The sequence below is a fragment of the Salvelinus sp. IW2-2015 genome, linkage group LG17 (genome assembly GCF_002910315.2).
Source record: "Salvelinus sp. IW2-2015 linkage group LG17, ASM291031v2, whole genome shotgun sequence".
NCBI classification, from domain to species: domain Eukaryota; kingdom Metazoa; phylum Chordata; class Actinopteri; order Salmoniformes; family Salmonidae; genus Salvelinus; species Salvelinus sp. IW2-2015.
In genome coordinates this window covers 22699894-22715299 of record NC_036857.1, presented here as the reverse complement: position 1 = coordinate 22715299, position 15406 = coordinate 22699894, and the positions used below count along the sequence as shown (strand labels likewise).

At 41.8% G+C, this 15406-nt stretch overlaps 1 protein-coding gene across 4 annotated transcripts; it reads left to right on the top strand.

Moving 5' to 3' along the window:
• The first annotated feature begins 2745 nt into the window (after positions 1-2745).
• On the top strand, positions 2746-13950 carry LOC111977236 (nuclear envelope integral membrane protein 1-like). Of its 4 annotated transcripts, none has more exons than XM_024006606.2 (10): positions 2746-2888; positions 3516-3637; positions 10947-11166; positions 11264-11336; positions 11643-11736; positions 11927-12041; positions 12195-12420; positions 12500-12676; positions 12883-13062; positions 13324-13950. In XM_024006606.2, exons 1-9 carry the CDS (start codon positions 2795-2797, stop codon positions 13058-13060), a joined length of 1299 nt encoding a protein of 432 aa, XP_023862374.1. In that variant the 5' UTR covers positions 2746-2794; the 3' UTR covers positions 13061-13062; positions 13324-13950. The 4 variants fall into 4 exon arrangements, with proteins under 4 accessions (XP_023862374.1, XP_023862375.1, XP_023862372.1 ...); XM_024006605.2 differs by having other exon boundaries at positions 2747-2888; positions 13319-13639; XM_024006607.2 differs by having other exon boundaries at positions 12195-12387; positions 12883-13709.
• The last annotated feature ends 1456 nt before the right edge of the window (positions 13951-15406 follow it).

The following is a 15406-nucleotide window of genomic DNA, read 5'->3' as shown; positions in this document are numbered from 1 at the left end:
GAGACAGCTTCTACCCACAAGCCATAACTGTTAAATAGCCAGACTGCTAAATAGTCAATTAATGGTACCCCAACTATCTGCACTGACTCTAACCTGCACTGACCCTACTCTCACTCACTAGACTTTATATACACACCATATACACACTACACTGTCACTCTCACACAAATCCCTCACATATTCAAAACACTACAGACGCGTACATACACACACACATAACACGCAACCCGACACAACACAAACAAACACACACACGCACACTCACACACACTTTTACACTCATCATTTGCTGCTGCTACTGTTCTTTATTTTACTCTTATTATTATCTATCTGGAAGCCTTGTTACTTTATCCTGCTTTCATGTACATAAGTACCACGTACCTCTGCACATTGATCTGGTACTGGTGCTCCCCGTATATAGCTCCATTATATAGCTCCCCGTATATAGCTCCATTATATAGGGCAGGGCAGGCACAAATAGGAGTGAGCTGATCAGAGCTCTCAAAAGCTGTGTTGCATGGGGATGAGGTTTTCGAAGGCCAGGGGACGTAGTCATGATCACAATTCTGAAAGAGTACACATGGTGATCCACAAGTTGGTTGCATTCACACTATATCACATGGTGTTAATCTTGTAGTGTGAACATTTTATTTTCATTTAAGATTCAACTATATAGGCTCAACAACATTAGCCTACTCATAGACAATATTGTAGTCAATGTTCTACAGAGTTTCTATTTTGAAAAGAGCAAAAAGACCAAATTCTGTTAAGGGCTACAGATAGTGCTGTTCCCTGTGACATAGGGGATGATATCAGAGGATCTCTGAGTCATGTAGTGCTCAGTGTTTCTCTGCGGAAAGCTATAGACTTCCTGTACCACAGAGCGACACTACACAGAGCGGCCTACATTAATAATGGACTAATCAGTGATAATAATAATAAGTTATTACATTTCTACATTACATTTCTACAGAGCTTTTCATAGGGAGTAGAGGGGAACGAGGAAGTGGATATTATTGCCAGGGCAGGCTCTTAAACATACTAATGTTGAGATGGAACTGTCAATCAGTAAAGCAGAAACCAAGGGATTAATAAGAACAGTGGTTAAAAATAAGTGGCAAGAGTTGGGGAACAGGGTGTGTAAGGGAAGACACCTGTATAAGATCCAGGAAAAGGTGGAGGCAGAGAGGTCCTCAGGCCAAGAGAGAAGGGAAGAAAGTGTAGTCACAAGGCTGCGACTGGGACATAAAGGCTAAATAGTACATTGAAAGTGGTGGGGAAACATTCGACTGGGAGGTGTGATCATTGTCAGGAGAAGATGAAGGCAGTGGAACATGTTCTATTTCAGTGCCAGAAATATGTGAGAGAAAGGGAGCAAATGTTATTGGATTTGTGGAGTAATGGGGTTGAAGTGCCAGGATTGTGCCAGGATTAAGTGAATGTAGTATTTAATGATGTATTTCGTTTCCTTAGGGAGATTAGATTATTGGGTAGGATTTAGACCTTCACTGTCTCTGGTCCACACTCCAGTCCAGTTTGTGGCGATAATGCACCTTAAAGTTGGTTGCCAACCGGCGTATAAAATCCACAGAAGAAGAAGAAAAAAAAGAAGAAGATGAAGAAGAGCTTCTTCATCTCAAAGCGATTCAAGAGCAAAAAACAAACAAGCAATGTACAGTATCATGACAGGTAAACCAAGAGAGATGAAGTCTTTGAATGCTGCATCATCTGAAGATGGAGAGGGTCAGTTCATGGCTGGTGAAGGGAGCTGGTCAGAGGATGGTAGATGATATTGATATTGATGGATATTGATCTTGTAGAGGGCAAGTCTGGGAACCAGCCTGTTTTATAACCACTGGGTTTCCACTCTGTGTAGCCCCCACTTGGTTGATGCCTCAGCAGCTCTGGGCACCAAAAAGATCACCACACAAAGTTCAGAATAGTAGCCAGTCGTCCTCACTTACAAGCCCTCTACTGCCTCAGCACTGCTGTATTCATTAAGTTCTCAAATGATCACGAACTGGCAGCAAGGTGAAACAAAAAAGCTGGTAATGTGTCCCTCTAGGTGCATTTTTTTAAACTAAAACATTAGCTAGCTAGCCAAGCCAAAAATATTTAACCTGTCAGTCAACCGCAAATCCGTGGCTCAAAACCACCAGATATATGCAATAAAAACGAATTGTTATCAAAATAAAATTTAAAAAGTTGAAAAAACACATTTGTACAATAATTACAGAGCTCTCTGCCTAGGCTTCCTATAGTAGTTAACCATCTGCGTTGAGGGACCAAGCGGTCAGCACTATTGCAGAACATAAAGTGCATGTGAATAAAGTCCTTCATGTTATGTAGTGTAATAATTCACAACATCAAAGGGTGATGAGGTGTATGTGATATAGAAACACCACCTACAGCAATTGACTGAAAATCGAGCCACTTTACCTTTAAGGTAAGCGGATGGCTGTCCCCTGTGGTAGAAAGACAGAACAGAAAATATTGTACCTTTTCAAGTAGATTGTGACGCATTAGATTTTTTTTTCTTCCACAGACCAAGGTGTGATTTATTTATCATCTAGTCTTTCAAATAAACATGACACGAGTAGAAAATATACCCCCATAACAAATATACTTACAATCAAGATTTGTTCTTTCTGTGCCCATAATGTCTTATTTTCGCATAATTTCTACAAATTCATAAACATTCACATCTTGAATGTATCGGAACAGTTTACCTCTTATGTGATTGGGTAGTTGTTTCTGTAACAAGAACCACGTGGTTTCGGTGTAGACTTCTGTCATGGCGGGATACATGAAATGGAAAAATGGACCCCTCTCCAAAATAGTTTTGCTAATTGTGCTTTTGTGTATATTAGGGACACACCAAACCCCAGGTATAGTATATAGCTAGCTAGGTAATTTGAAGCGGGGTGGGGAATTGATAGCCAATTTGAAATGCTTGATGCTAACTTTTTGTTTGCGATGAGGCAAGTTATCGAGCAAATTTAGCAAACGTTTAACTGGTCCAGCCAGGTGAACTAACGTTATAGCTAGCCTGCATGCTAGCGAACTAACGTTAGTTATTCTGTCAGTATCCAGGTGAGATTAGACCCTTCTTATATACAGTCATTGGATTATATATATATATAATACACTCTAGCTAGGTAAGTGATTAAAATGGAAAGTTAAACTAGTACCAGAAACTAACATTAGCTAGCCAGCTGCTGCAACCCTCCGAGTCCACATTCCACACTCTTTACTTGCTTAGCTGACGTTCGCTATAACATACATCTTCGGCTATAACCAAGTCAGCTAGCGTTAGCCAAATACTTCAATCGTGGTCTGTTTCTGGTGTCTCACTTACGTTACATAAGCTAGTAGATATGTAGCTACTAGCTAAGCCCTGTCATGAAAGCCAATGTCCAGCTTGACTTTGGTTGGCTCGCTAGCAGATTGTGCAAAGCATTCAGAAGTTTGCTGATAAATACAGTCGGTGCCCTCACAACTTGCAATTTTCACAGGAAGTAATATCAACATAATCAATATCAAAGATGGCCAGGAGTCTGACAGAACAGGGTCGAGTCACTTCTGCTATCTCAACCCAATTGTCCCAGGTTGGAAGGAAACATGGACAAGAATCCAGGTAAGAGAAAAGTAGGCTAGTCCCAAATTTGTTTGTGCTCTTGCCAACTTCATTGTTGTTATGCCAATGAGTGACAAGGGGTAAGGAGTTGGCATGATAGCACAAACAGGCTGGTTCTCAGATTTGACCAGTTAAATGTAGACACATTACTTTTTTGTATATTTAACTTTTCATAAATATTTTATTTAAGGGATACTTCAAGATTTTGGCAATGAGGCCATTTATCTACGTCCCCAGAGTCAGATGAACTTGAGGATACCATTTATGTCTCTGCTTGCGGTTTGAAGGAAGTTGCTAACTAGCATCAGCGCATTGACGAAGTAGATACCCATAGACTTCCAGTCATTGTGCTAACACTAGTTAGTATTGGCTTGTGACACTACCTCGAGCTTCCTTCGTACTGCAGACAGACATAAAAATGGCATCCACAAGTTCGTCTGACCCTAGGGAAGTAAATAAAGGGTCTCGTTGTTAAAATTCCAAAATATCCCTTTAAAATATGCAAATATGGTGATATGTGAATATTTGCATATCACGCTATTCCATTTTTATGGACACTGGATGATGTTTTGGTTTCATTTTGTTTAGACATTCCAGGACTGGACGTGTCCAAAGCACATTTTGGATAAATACTTGTTTTCATCTTTCTATCTGTAAAATACTAAAGACAACAAAAAAAGTTTCCTAAGAAAATGTTATGTAGAATCAAAAATGGACAACATATAAATTTTCTCTGGGCAATTCTGGAGAATATACAGTTGAAGTCGGAAGTTTACATACACCTTAGCCAAATACATTTAAACCCATTTTTTCACAATTCCTGACATTTAGTCCTAGTAAAACTTTCCCGTCTTAGGTCAGGATCACCACTTTATTTTAAGAATGTGAAATGTCAGAATAATAGTTAAGATAATTATTTATTTCAGCTTTTATTTCTTTCATCACATTCCCAGTGGGTCAGAAGTTTACATACACTCAATTAGTATTTGGTAGCTTTGCCTTTAAATTGTTTAACTTGGGTCAAACGTTTTGGGTAGCCTTCCACAAGCTTCCCACAATAAGTTGGGTGAAATTTGGCCCATTCCTCCTCCACAGAGCTGGTGTACCTGAGTCAGGTTTGTAGGCCTCCTTGCTCGCACAGGCTTTTTCAGTTCTGCCCACAAATTTTCTATAGGATTGAGGTCAGGGCTTTGTGACGGCCACTCCCAATACCTTGACTTTGTTGTCCTTAAGCCGTTTTGCCACAACTTTGGATGTATGCTTTGGGTCATTGTCCATTTGGAAGACCCATTTGCCACCAAGCTTTAACTTCCTGACTGATGTTGCTTCAGTATATCCAAATAATTTTCTATCCTCATTATGCCATCTATTTTGTGAAGTGCACCAGTCCCTCCTGCAGCAAAGCACCCCCATAACATGATGCTGCCACCCCTGTGCTTCACGGTTGGGATGGTGTTCTTCGGCTTGCAAGCCTCCCCCTTTTTCCTCCGAACATAACGATGGTCATTATGGCCAAACAGTTCTATTTTTGTTTCATCGGACCATTTCTCCAAAAAGTACGATCTTTGTCCCCATGTGCAGTTGCAAACCGTAGTCTGGCTTTTTTATGGCTGTTTTGGAGCAGTGGCTTCTTCCTTGTTGAGCGGTCTTTCAGGTTATGTCGATATAGGACTCGTTTTACTGTGGATATAGATACTTTTGTACCGGTTTCCTCCAGCATCTTCACAAGGTCCTTTGCTGTTGTTCTGGGATTGATTTGCACTTTTCGCACCAAAGAACGTTCATCTCTAGGAGACAGAACGTGCCTCCTTCCTGAGCGGTATGACGGCTGCGTGGTCCCATGGTGTTTATACTTGCTTACTATTGTTTGTACAGATGAACGTGGTACCTTCAGGCGTTTGTAAATTGCTCCCAAGGATGAACCAGACTTGTGGAGGTCTACAAAATAGATTTCTGAGGTCTTGGCTGATTTATTTTGATTTTCCCATAATGTCAAGCAAAGAGTCACGGAGTTTGAAGGTAGGCCTTGAAATACATCCACAGGTACACGTCCAATTGACTCAAATGATGTCAATTAGCCTATCAGAAGCTTCTAAAGCTATGACATAATTTTCTAGAATTTTCCAAGCTGTTTAAAAGCACAGTCAACTTAGTTTATGTAAACTTCTGACCCACTGGAATTGTGATACAGTGAATTATAAGTGAAATAATCTGTCTGTAAACAATTGTTGGAAAAATGAATTGTGTCATGCACAAAGTAGATGTTCTAACTGACTTGCCAAAACTATAGAAGAAATTTGTGGAGTGGTTGAAAAATGAGTTTTAATGACTCCAACCTAAGTGTATGTAAACTTCCAACTTAAACTGTATCTAAGGATAACCACACAAAATGTGGTGAATGCAGATGCTTCTGAAGCTGAGAAAATGAGTTGGCGTGTGGGAAGAGTCTGACTTTTGGGAAATTTAGTCTGCCAAACCCCTATTTATACCCAATCACCATATCTTCAAATTCAGTAACTAAATATAGTCCAGTTTGTAACACTATGAAATGGGCTTTGAAATTAGGTGTAAATTAATGTACTGAGCTTCAAAATTATTGATGTATGTCCATTTTAAAGATATTAAAATTCATAAAAATTGACGGTTATATGATAAACCAAGGAAAATAAACATTTTCATCAAGTTTACATTTTTGTTTACTTTTTGAAAATTCTAATGGAAATTTCATTTCAGCCTGTGGTGCCTCGCTTTAACAGAAAATGGTTTTGGGAAGTATTCAGACCCCTTGACTTTTTCTAGATTTTGTTAGGTTACAGCTGTATTCTAAAATGGATTAAATCGTTTTTTCCCCCGTCGTCAATCTATACACAAAACCCCATAACGACAAGCAAAAAACAGGTTCTTAGAAATTTGTGGTAATTTATTAAAAAAATTATAACTGAAGTATTACATTTACATAAGTATTCAGACCCTTTACTCAGCCCTTTTAAAAACAATTTTGAAAGCAATTACAGCCTCGCGTCTTCGTGGGTATGACGCTACAAGCTTGGCATACCTGTATTTGAGGAGTTTCTCCCATTCTTCTCTGCAGATCCTTTCAAGCTCTGTCAGGTTGGCTGGAGAGCGTTACTGCACAGCTATACTCAGCAAAAAAAAGGTCTTTCAAAGATAATTCGTAAAAATTCAAATAACTTCACAGATCTTCATTGTAAAGGGTTTAAACACTGTTTCCCATGCTTGTTTAATGAACAATTAATGAACATGCACCTGTGGAACGGTCGTTAAGACACTAACAGCTTACAGATGGTAAGCAGGTCACAGTTATGAAAACTTAGGACACTATAGAGGCCTTTCTACTGACTCTGAAAAACACCAAAAGAAAGATGCCTAGGGACCCTGCTCATCTGCGTGAACGTGCCTTAGGCATGCTGCAAGGAGGCATGAGGACCGCAGATATGGCCAGGGCAATAAATTGCAATGTCCGTACTTTGAGACAGCGCTACAGGGAGACAGGACGGACAGCTGATCGTCCTCGCAGTGGCAGACCACGTGTATCAACACCTGCACAGGATCGGTACATCCGAACATCACACCTGCGGGACAGGTACAGAGTGGCAACAACAACTGCCTGAGTTACACCAGGAACGCACAATCCCTCCTCCAGTGCTCAGACTGTCCGCAATAGGCTGAGAGAGGCTGGACTGAGGGCTTGTAGGCCTATTGTAAGGCAGATCCTCACCAGACATCACCGGCAACAACGTCGCCTATGGGCACAAACCCACCATCGCTGGACCAGACAGGACTGGCAAAAAGTGCTCTTCACTGACGATTCGCGTTTATCGTCGAAGGAACGAGCGAGGCCTGTACTCTGGAGCGGGATTGATTTGGAGGTGGAGGGTCCGTCATCGTCTGGGGCGGTGTGTCACAGCATCATCGGACTGAGCTTGTTGTCATTGCGGGCAATCTCAACGCTGTGCGTTACAGGGAAGACATCGTCCTCCCTCTTGTGGTACCCTTCCTGCAGGCTCATCCTGACATCCCTCCAGCATGACAATGCCATCAGTCGTGCATGATTTCCTGCAAGACAGGAATGTCAGTGTTCTGCCATGACCAGCGAAGAGCCCGTATCGCAATCCCATTGAGCATGTCTGGGACCTGTTGGATCGGAGGGTGAGGGCTAGGACCATTCCCCCCAGAAATATCTGGGAACTTGCAGGTGCCTTGGTGGAAAAATGGGGTAACGTCTCACAGCAAAAACTGGCAAATCTGGTGCAGTCCATGAGGAGATGCACTGCAGTACTTAATGCAGCTGGTGGCCACACCAAATACTGACTGTTACTTTTGATTTTGACCCCCCCCCTTGTTCAGGGACGCATTATTCCATTTCTGTTAGTCACATGTCTGTGGAACTTGCTCAGTTTATGTCTGTTGTTGAATCTTGTTATGTTCATACAAATATTTACACATGTTAAGGTAGCTGAAAGTAAACGCAGTTGACAGTGAGAGGACGTTTCTTTTTTTGCTGAGCTTATTTTCAGGTCTCCAGAGATGTTCGATCAGGTTTATGTCCGGGCTCTGGCAGGGCCACTCAAGGACATTCAGAGACTTGTACCGAAGCCACTCCTGCATTGTCTTGGCTGTGTGCTTAGGGTAGTTGTCCTGTTGGAAGGTGAACCTTCGCCCCATTCCGAGGTCCTGAGCGCTCTGGAGCAGGTTTTCATCAAGGATCTCTCTGTACTTTGCTCCGTTCATCCTTCACTCGATCCTGACTAGTCTCCCATTCCTTGCCGCTGAAAAACATCCCAACAGCATGATTCTGCCACCGCCATGCTTCACCATAGGGATGGTTCCAGGTTTCCTCCAAATGTGACACTTGGCATTCAGTGTTCCATCTTGGTTTCATCAGACCAGAGAATCTTGTTTCTCATGGTCTGAGAGTACTTTTGGTGCCTTTTGGCAAACTCCAAGCGGGCTGTCATGTGCCTGTTACTGAGGAGTGGCTTCCGTCTGGCCACTCTACCATAAAGCCCGATTGGTGGAGTGCTGCAGAGATGGATGTCCTACTGGAAGGTTCTCCCATCTCCACAGAAGAACTCTAGAGCTCTGTCAGTGACCATCGGGTTCTTGTTCATCTCCCTGACTAAGGCCCTTCTCCTTCGATTGCTCCATTTGGCCGGCTGGCCAGCTCTAGGAAGAGTCTTGGTGGTTCCATTAAGAATGTTGGAAGCCTCTGTGTTCTTGGGTAGCTTCAATGCTGCAAACATTTTTTGGTACCCTTCCCCAGATCTGTGCGTCAACATAATCCTGTCTCAGCACTCTACGGACAATTCTTTCGACCTCATGGCTTGGTTTTTGCTCTGACATGCACTGTCAACTGTGGGACCTTATATAGTCAGGTGTGTGCCTTTCCAAATCATATCCAATCAATTGAATTTACCACAGGTGGACTCCAATCAAGTTGTAGAAACATCTCAAGGATGATCAATGGAAACAGGATGCACCCGAGCTCAATTTCGAGTCTCATAGCAAAGTGTCTGAATACTTACAGTACCAGTCAGAAGTTTGGACACACCTACTCAATCAAGGGTTTTATCAAAACTATGAATTAAGACATATGGAATAATTTAGTAACCAAAAAAGTGTTAAACACCTAGATTTTGATTTTTCAAAGTAGCCACCCTTTGCCTTGATGACAGCTTTGCACACTTTTGGCATTCTCTCAACTAGTTTCACCTGGAACGCTTTCCTAACAGTCTTGAAGGAGTTCCCACATATGCTGAGCACTTGTTGGCTGCATTTCCTTCACTCTGCAGTCCAACTCATCCCAAACCATCTCAATCGGGTTGAGGTCGGGTGGTTGTGGAGGCCAGGTCATCTGATGCCGAACTCCATCACTCTCCTTCTTGGTCAAATAGCCCTTACACAGCCTGGAGGTGTGTTGGGTCATTGTCCTGTATAAAAACAAATGATAGTCCCACTAAGAGCAAACCAGATGGGATGGCGTGTCGCTGCAGAATGCTGTGGTAGCCATGCTGGTTAAGTGTGCTTTGAAGTCTAAATAAATCACAGATAGTGTCACCAGCAAAGCACCCCCACAACATCACACCTCCTCCGTGCTTCACGGTGGGAACCACACATGCGGAGGTCATCCGTTCACCTACTCTGCGTCTCACGAAGACACGGCGGTTGGAATCAAAAATCTCAAATTTGGACTCATCAGACCAAATTACAGATTTCCACCGGTCTAATTTCCATTGCTTGTGTTTCTTGGCCCAAGCAAGTATTTTCTTCTTATTGGTGTCCTTAAGTAGTGGTTTCTTTGCAGCAAATCGACCATGAAGGCCTGATTCACGCAGTCTTCTATTTTTTTAACCTTTTATTTAACTAATGTTGAGATGTCTATTACTTGAACTCTGAACGCATTTATTTGGGCTGCAATTTCTGAGGCTGGTAACTCTAATGAACTTATCCTCTGCAGCAGAGGTAACTCTGGGTCTTCTTTTACTGTGGCGGTCCTCATGAGCGCCAGTTTCATCATAGTGCTTGATGGCTTTTGCGCTTGAAGAAACTTTCAAAGTTCTTGAAATTGTCCAGATTGACTGACCTTCATGTCTTAAAGTAATGGACTGTCATTTCTCTTTGCTTATTTGAGCTATTCTTGCCATAGCCCTACTTGGTAAAAGACCAAGTCATATTATCTTCTGTATACCACCCCTATCTTGTCAGAAGACAACTGATTTGCTCAAACACATTAAGAAGAAAGGGAATTCCACAACTTTTAACAAGGCACACCTTTTAAGTGAAATGCATTCCAGGTTTTTACCTCATGAAGCTGATTGAGAGAATGCCAAGAGTGTGCAAAACTGGTCATCAAGGCGAAGGTTGGCTACTTTAAAGAATCTGAAATATATTTCGATTTGTTTAACACTTTTTTTGGTTACTACATGATTTCGTATGTGTTATTTCATAGTTTTAATGTCTTCACTATTATTCCATAATGTCGAAAATAGTGAAACATAAGAAATACCCTGGAATGAGTAGGTGTGTCCAAACTTTTGACTGGTACTGTATGTAAATAAGGTATTTCTATTCATTTTTAATAAATAAAATAAAACATTTGAAACCTTTTCTTGCTTTGTCATTTATGAGGTGTTGTGTGTAGATTGCTGAGGATTTGTTTTAATTTAATCCATTTTAGAATGAGGCTGTGACGTAACATGTGGAAAAGGTCAAGGGGTCTGAATACTTTCCAAAATGCACTGTATGTTTTATATTTGTGTGTAGCTAATACTTGTCTTATTGCCGACAGATTAGAGTATGGAGCTCGAAACAGCTGAAGGTGACTGTTGTGGAGGATGAGGAGAAGCTGCAGGAACTAGAACACTTCAGTGTCTGGGGTCTTGTGCAGTACCTAATGCTTGAGCAGACCAATGAAACCACCATCAGCATCAGCCTGTTCAGCCCAAAGACCTGCTTCAAGATTGACCCCATCAACCTTGGAGCACAATACACTGTAATGCCCATACGAAGTAAGTTAAAGGAAAGGTGGGCTGTCTTTGTTAGTTACGAGCCTATTACATATTGATTTCATGTGGAATCTTTGCTGTCTCTGCTTTACTCCTGCAGAATTTGACATTTACATGTTTGTGACATTCCTGGCTGGAGTGCTGTTATTCATCTTTGCAGACTCACTCAGCAGGTAACTAAATGAATTGTGTTCACATTTTACCCTCTATTTTAATGACATGATCCTGATAATCTCGCCTTTATGATTGTAATGGCTGCGGGAATATGTTTAGGGGTGGGGCTGTAGAGAATTTATTCTTGCCGCGCTGCTGAGACATTTTTGTCCGCTCATACGGGAGTAATAAAGGCCCAGTGAAAACCATTTTTTTTCTCACAAAATGTGGATTATTATTTATTTCTGATTTATCAGGTGGTGCTGCAGCACCCCTACTTCCCGCGGCTAGGATGATTGATGTGGTTTTTTGTTGCTATCTAACAGGAGTCAGGTATTCTATTACTCTGCTGGCATGAGCACAGGTATGATTGCCTCCCTTATCATCCTCATCTTCATCATGGCACGCTTTCTGCCCAAGGTAAGAAGTCAAGTCTTCTATATCAAGGCCTCACCCACTACTAACACATTTTGATTTGAACAAAACAAAAAGTCGGGGTCTACCCTGATAGTTCATATTTGGGAGACCTTTCTGATTTGTATCATGTACGAGAGTCATAAAAATATATGTTTAGATTTCATACCCCATAATCTTCATTTTCTTTTCTCAGAAAAGCCCATTTTACATGGTAATAGTTGGTGGTTGGTCCTTTTCCGTTTACATCATCCAGCTTGTGTTCAGGAACCTACAGATGATTCTGAGAGAGCACTGGCACATGGCTTTTGGTAAGTATCGATAGTAATAAACACAATCGCAACAAACTCTCAGAAGTACCTTGTTTATCGCTCTAACTTTTTGTATCTGGTATGATAAGTTCACAACCATTGCTCCATGTTTGTAGTAGGAACAGTTTAATGAATTGTTTCTGTGTACTTTAGGCTATGCTGCAGTGGTTGGGTTTATCAGTTTTGCTGTGTGCTATCGTCATGGCCCTCTTGTGGAGGAAAGGAGTATAAATATCCTGTCCTGGACACTGCAGTTGTTTGGCCTGCTACTGATCTACAGTGGGATCCAGGTTCAGCAAGTGGCGTTGGCCATCATCGTGGCTGCCTTCTGCTCTAAGAACCTGGAGTATTCCATTTCATTGATCCTTCTTGCTTGGCGGTAGTTTTTTATAACTCTAATGATTCTTTTATTCGTGTTTATTGGCATTTTTAATAATGTTAGAATTCTCATTGTGCAGCAAAGTCAAGCCAACTCTGCGCTGGAAGCCAGAGCCTCGTCGGCTGCTGACTGAAGAGGAGTTCCAGAAACAGGGGGAGGTGGAGACGCAGCATGCCCTGGAGGAGCTGAGGAAGTACTGCAGCAGTCCAGACTTCAGCAAATGGAAGGCCGTCTCTCGACTTGCGTCCCCAAAAAGGTGACAGTCAGTAGCATTGAAATACCTACTGAAATGTATGTCCTGCTAGCCTGAAAAGCTAGATTTCAGTTCCAGGGTGACTATTGTCTTTTTAGGTCTACTACTAGTCACGTAACTGTCTCTTTCCCATTCCTGGTTTGAACTAAACATATGATCAGTGTTGTTCAAAAGCTTGATGTTAAAGGCAATGATGTTGTGATCCACAGGTTTGCTGATTTTGTGGAGGGCTCACCTCACCTGATATCGAATGAGGTTTCTGTGCATGCGCAGGAATATGGATCGTTTTTTGAGGATGATTTCTTTGACACGGATGAGGAAGATGAGGAGAATATGATGAATGCTTTGAAAAAAGAAGACCTTCGATTGAATGACAGAGACTTGTGAAGGTGAATAGATGTGGTTATTTTCCTGTAGCAAGGTTAATGGAGCATAGTGCTGACTGGCTTTCAACCCCTACAGCTCTCCTCCAACCATAAGACAGGTGCTCATGAATCGCCATGGAGATGGTGGAATCTGGCCATTGCTAGGCCTGTGAGCTAATGTCTGGCATCCAGGTTGCGGCATACATAATACTGTACACTGAGTGTACAAAACATTCGTAACACCTTCCTAATATTGAGTTGCTCCCCCTTTTGCCCCCAGAACAGCCTCAATTTGTCGGCGCATGGACTCTACAAGGTGTTGAAAGCGTTCCACAATGGTGCTGGCCCATGTTGACTCCAATGCTTCCCACAGTTGTGTCAAGTGGGCTGGATGTCCTTTGGGTGGTGGACCATTCTTGATACACACCTCATTCCAAGGAACTTACATTTTTGTCTTGCCCATTCACCCTCTGAATGGCACACATACACAATTCATGTTTCAATTGTCTCAAGGCTTAAAAATAAAAAAAAAGTTACCTGTTTTCTCCCCTTCATCTACACTGATTGAAGTGGATTTAACAAGTGACATTAAGAAGGGGTCATAGCTTTCACCTGGTCAGTCTGTCATGGAAAGAGCAGGTGTTCCTGATGTTTTGTATACTCAGTGTAGATTGCTTATGGCAACCACACGTTTTGGTTATCGACACAGAGCCAGATTCTGACTTGAGAAATGAGAATGTAGTGTTTCTCAAATTAGGATTGAGTCCTGTGTTTGAATTCATCTGAGAAACCTATTGGTCAGTAAGTAAGGGTTTATGACCACTAAGAATGGGGTATTTTATTTTCTTGGAGGAATGTCACAACTTTATCTTGGTCTTAACTGCAAGGTCATTTGTTTTCTTTGGTATTGTTGATTTTCCGTAACATTTTTTTTGCGTCATCATACACGTGCCGATGTAAACGGGGAGCAATTCATAGCTGACAATTAATAAAAAATAAATAAAAAAAGGGCAAACTGACATCTGTTTGGGAAGAAATTCATATTTTGGTATTTAAAGCATGATGTTTACAGCCATTGAGCCTGAATTTATATAATTTTAAAAATGTACGGGAATAAAAACAGTAATGTGTACCATTGCAAGTATTATAACCTTTCTTTGACGGTGTGTGACACGTCTACATTGTTATGTTCTTAGTTACTTTCATGTTTTGTTTGGGACTGAGATTTATAGGGTTCATATCCATCTAATGTATTTATAAATCCCTTTTTACATCAGCAGTTGTCACAAAGTGCTTCTACAGAAACCCAGCCTAAAACCCCAAAGAGCAAGCAATGCAGATGTAGAAGCACAATGGCTAGGAAAACTCCCTAGAAAGGCTGGAACTAGGAAGAAACCTAGAGAGGAACCAGGCTCTGAGGCGTGGCCAGATGGAGATTATTTAGAGTACATGGCCATTAAAGCCGGATTGTTCTTCAAGATGTTCAAAAGTGCGTAGATAACTAGCAGAGTCAAATAATCACAGTGATTTATAGAGCACGTGTCAAATTCATTCCACGGAGGGCCGAGTGTCAGCAGGTTTTTTCTGCTCCCTTGTAATTGATTGATAAATTAAGGTCACTGATTAGTAAGGAACTCCCCTCACCTGGTTGTCTAGGTCTTAATTGAAAGACAAAAACCAGCAGACACTTGGCCCTCCATGGAATGATTGTGACTCCCATGTTACTTCTGAGGTGCTGACCTTTTGCACCCTCTGTAAATATCAGTTGGCTTTTAATCTGAGCATTCAGAGGTCGAGACAGCAGGTGCGGTAGAGAGAGGGTCGAAACAGCAGGTCCTGGACAAGGTAGCACGTCCGGTGAACAGGTCCGGGTTCCATAACCGCAGGCAGAATAGCAGAAACTGGATGAGCAGCACGACCAGGTGGACTGGGGGCGGGGACTGCCAGGGGTCATCAGGCCAGTTAGTCCTGAGGCATTGTCCTAGGACTCAGGTCCTCCGGGAGGGGAGAGAGAGAAGAATTAGAGAGAGCATACTTAAGATCACACACGACACCAGATACAACAGACTGGCCCTGTCCTGCCAGCATAAATACGGGGTTCGGGGACAATGGCCCATCCAAAGTTACCCTCGGACAGCATATCACAAGCATTACCTTAAAAATGGATAATACTTTTATACTGTGAGATATTGTACTTTTGTATTCTGGCCTCTATTCTGTGTTGTAGAATTGGCTATGCATACACCTTTACAGATTTGGTGGCCAGGTAGTTGTGTACTGTTCATTGTAAATAATCATGTGGATGTCAATAAATTAATGATATCGTAAAATCCCACTTCATATTGAGACATAATTTCCACCAGTGGAA

What these genes read in the sequence shown, in the direction of transcription:
- LOC111977236 (XM_024006606.2), top strand. Translation starts at nt 2,795, where the DNA reads ATGGCGGGATACATGAAATGGAAAAATGGACCCCTCTCCAAAATAGTT. An exon ending in GCACTGGCACATGGCTTTTG is followed by an intron (nt 12,042 to 12,194) that starts GTAAGTATCGAT and finishes TGTGTACTTTAG; the next exon opens with GCTATGCTGCAGTGGTTGGG. An exon ending in TTGATCCTTCTTGCTTGGCG is followed by an intron (nt 12,421 to 12,499) that starts GTAGTTTTTTAT and finishes CTCATTGTGCAG; the next exon opens with CAAAGTCAAGCCAACTCTGC.